At 50.2% G+C, this 3,046-nt stretch overlaps 1 protein-coding gene across 1 annotated transcript; it reads left to right on the forward strand.

The window, feature by feature from the left end:
- The first annotated feature begins 454 nt into the window (after window positions 1-454).
- LOC144935731 (neuropeptides B/W receptor type 1-like) lies at window positions 455-1,452 on the forward strand. The gene has a single exon (XM_078862473.1). It carries the CDS (start codon window positions 459-461, stop codon window positions 1,434-1,436), a length of 978 nt encoding a protein of 325 aa, XP_078718599.1. The 5' UTR covers window positions 455-458; the 3' UTR covers window positions 1,437-1,452.
- The last annotated feature ends 1,594 nt before the right edge of the window (window positions 1,453-3,046 follow it).

The raw sequence follows: 3,046 nt of genomic DNA on the forward strand, positions 1-3,046 counted from the left end.
ATGGTTTGCGGTGCACCTGTGTGTATAAAAGGCAGGGCGTTCTACTATATATGTTTTATCCCTTCTGTTGGTTACAGCACAAGGGTCAATCAAGGAAGAGGCTTCGGCTCATCCCTGCAAAGAAATACCCGAGAGAGATTTTTATTTTGAAGGAAAAAAATGCATTCATCTCAATGAGAGTGCTATTTTGGAAAAGGGTAACATTTTGTGGCCATATTTATGACGATTTTTTGAAAGTTTGCGCATTATGGTCAAGTACTACATATGGATAGAAAGCTAAATATTAATTTAAAATACTCCGATGAATTATCCCCACGTCAATGTGCTCGCTGCAACCGCGCCATATGACATATCAGATGACAGCAGACGGCACAGAAAATAGATCGTGTTAATCTCAAAAGAGAGCCTCACCGTGCGTCTGGGCCAAACGTGGCATCGCAGAAGAGAAACGGGCGACCATGGCTCTAGTTCTCAACATGTCGGACCCAGACGTGAACATCAGCGATGTGGCGATGAACGCCACGCAGCAGCTAGAAGGGCAGCACAACTTCTACGTGGTCGTCCCCATCATCTACTCGTTCATTTGCGCCGTGGGCCTCCTGGGCAACACGGCCGTAATCTACGTGATCCTGCGCGCGCCCAAGATGAGAACGGTGACCAACATGTTCATTCTCAACCTGGCCATCGCCGACGAGCTCTTCACCCTGGTGCTGCCCATCAACATCGCCGACCACCTGCTCCTCGAGTGGCCCTTCGGGCAGGCGATGTGCAAGCTCATCGTCGCCATCGACCACTACAACATGTTCACGAGCATCTACTTCCTAACCGTGATGAGCATCGACCGCTACCTCGTGGTGCTCGCCACGGTCAAGTCGCGCTCGTTCACGTGGCGCACCTACGCCGTGGCCAAGTGGGTGTGCGGCGCCGTCTGGGCGCTCGTGAGCCTCGTGGTGCTGCCCTTCGTGGTGTTCGCTAGCAACGGCATCGTCGACTCGCAGCGGCGCACGCGCTGCGGCCTGGAGCTGCCCAGCCCCGAGGCGGAGTGGCTACGCGCCGTGCGCACCTACACGCTCATCGCCGGCTTCGTGCTCCCCGTCACCACCATCTGCACGCTCTACACCTCCATGTTGCGCCAGCTCAGGGGCCTCCGCCTGAGCTCCAACAACGCGCGCGCCCTCGACAAGGCCAAGCGCAAGGTGACGCTGATGGTGGCCGTGGTGCTGGGCGTGTGCCTGCTCTGCTGGACTCCCTACCACCTGAGCACCGTCGTGGCGCTGGCGGTGGACCTCAACGAGACGCCCATGGTCATCGCCGTGTCGTACTTCATCATCAGCCTGAGCTACGCCAACAGCTGCCTCAACCCGCTGCTGTACGCCTTCCTAGACGAGAGCTTTCGCCGGAGCTTTCTCAAGCTCCTCGAGTGCAAGACTGGCTGACGAGGTGCAGCGAGGTTTCTCTGCAACTGTGAGTGTTTTCAAGGGGGTTGGAGGGGGAGGACAAGACGGGGGTGATTGTGATGACCAGCAGGATGCAAGACAGACTGTTCATCCTTGAAGCTGCACTGTCAAGCGGGTAATTGAAAGAAGGTAAAATGCTGTCCAAATGCGTAATTTCCACTACATGTTAATCAACACTTATATTGTATCCGTTGCTTTTTTAAATGCCCAACACTTTAAACATCAACTCGGTACTGACACTCAAGTAATTATGGCAGTTTGTTAGTCGCGGTTAGGTTCACATTTGCCCCTAAAAAGTGAAGATGGCTACGACCTCACCTTTACTTTTTTGTATTATGGGCCGTCCATAAATGACGTCACGCACCTAGGGGGGGGGGGGTCAGACATTTGTGACGATGTGTGACGAACGGGGGGGGGGGTTGAGGAATGTGACGTCAAATCAAAATGTGCAACTTTAAATAAATATATATAAACAACACGTTCTACTTAATGAAATAGACTTTTTAATAAATGTTTTCTCCTACAACATCAGAGTCCAGCGGCACATTAAATACGCACTACAATGACCATAGTTTAAAGCGATTTGAAGCATGGTTTTTTTTTTTTGGGGGGGGGGGGGGGACAGAGCTTTGTGACGTCATATTTGAGGGGGGGTCTGACACTTTGTGTCGCCGTGTGACGAAGGGGGGGTCTAAAATCGTCCAAAATCGCGTGACGTCATTTATGGACGGCCCCTTGTCGCCCACTGTCAGCTTAGGTATTCTCGCGCTCTTCCAGAAGGGCCACCACCCACGATGACCATTGGTCCCTTGCGATGTATTCACCACTGGCAAAGGGTCCCAACTCTGCATGCTCGCCTGTTGTGGACACGACCTGGGAGCGAGACGGTCAGCTGTGTGTGTGCCGCGCGAGCAAAATCACCGATTAAACAAAGTGCCGTGTGAGCTGTACAGGGAGTGTGACACCCCACGCTGAAGACGAGCATTTGAATTGCCAACTCCTCTGATGATAGCGAAATACGCCTGCTACGTTGTGGCTTTAGTAATTGACAATTGTACTCAATCCTGATTTGAAGCTTCCGTGACTGCAGTAATCCATACTCTTTGGTTCTTTCGGTAAAGTCACGTAGGTAGAAAATCAAATAAATCACGACGTTTCGGGCGCAACACAAGCGTCCATCATCATGTGGGAAAGCATGGTCTGCTACTCCTCAAATTGTTCATTGACCCTGTAATGTTACAAAACACTTAGAAACCCGGTCACGCGTTAACCGGTCCCATTATGTTTGTGCTGCCCTCTTTAGGTGACAGTGAGATGTCGGCTGGCCTGAACAAAACCTGACCTGCATTCCTCCCTTTTCCAGAGCTTAGCAGCGCAACAAGGCTAAAAGTCAACAGACGGGATGGGCCATTTACATGAATTAGTGGTGGATTTAAGATTGTAATTGAGCAAGTGACAAATCATGAAATCTGTTCCTCAAATTAATGAATACATCTTGACTTAAAGCCTTCGTGACTGCAGGAATTTATACTCTTTTGGTTATTTTATTATTTTTCTAGAAGAAAAATAATAAAATAATAATTAAAAAT

The sequence above is a fragment of the Lampetra fluviatilis genome, chromosome 14, assembly GCF_964198595.1.
Source record: "Lampetra fluviatilis chromosome 14, kcLamFluv1.1, whole genome shotgun sequence".
Taxonomy (NCBI): Eukaryota; Metazoa; Chordata; class Hyperoartia; order Petromyzontiformes; family Petromyzontidae; genus Lampetra; species Lampetra fluviatilis.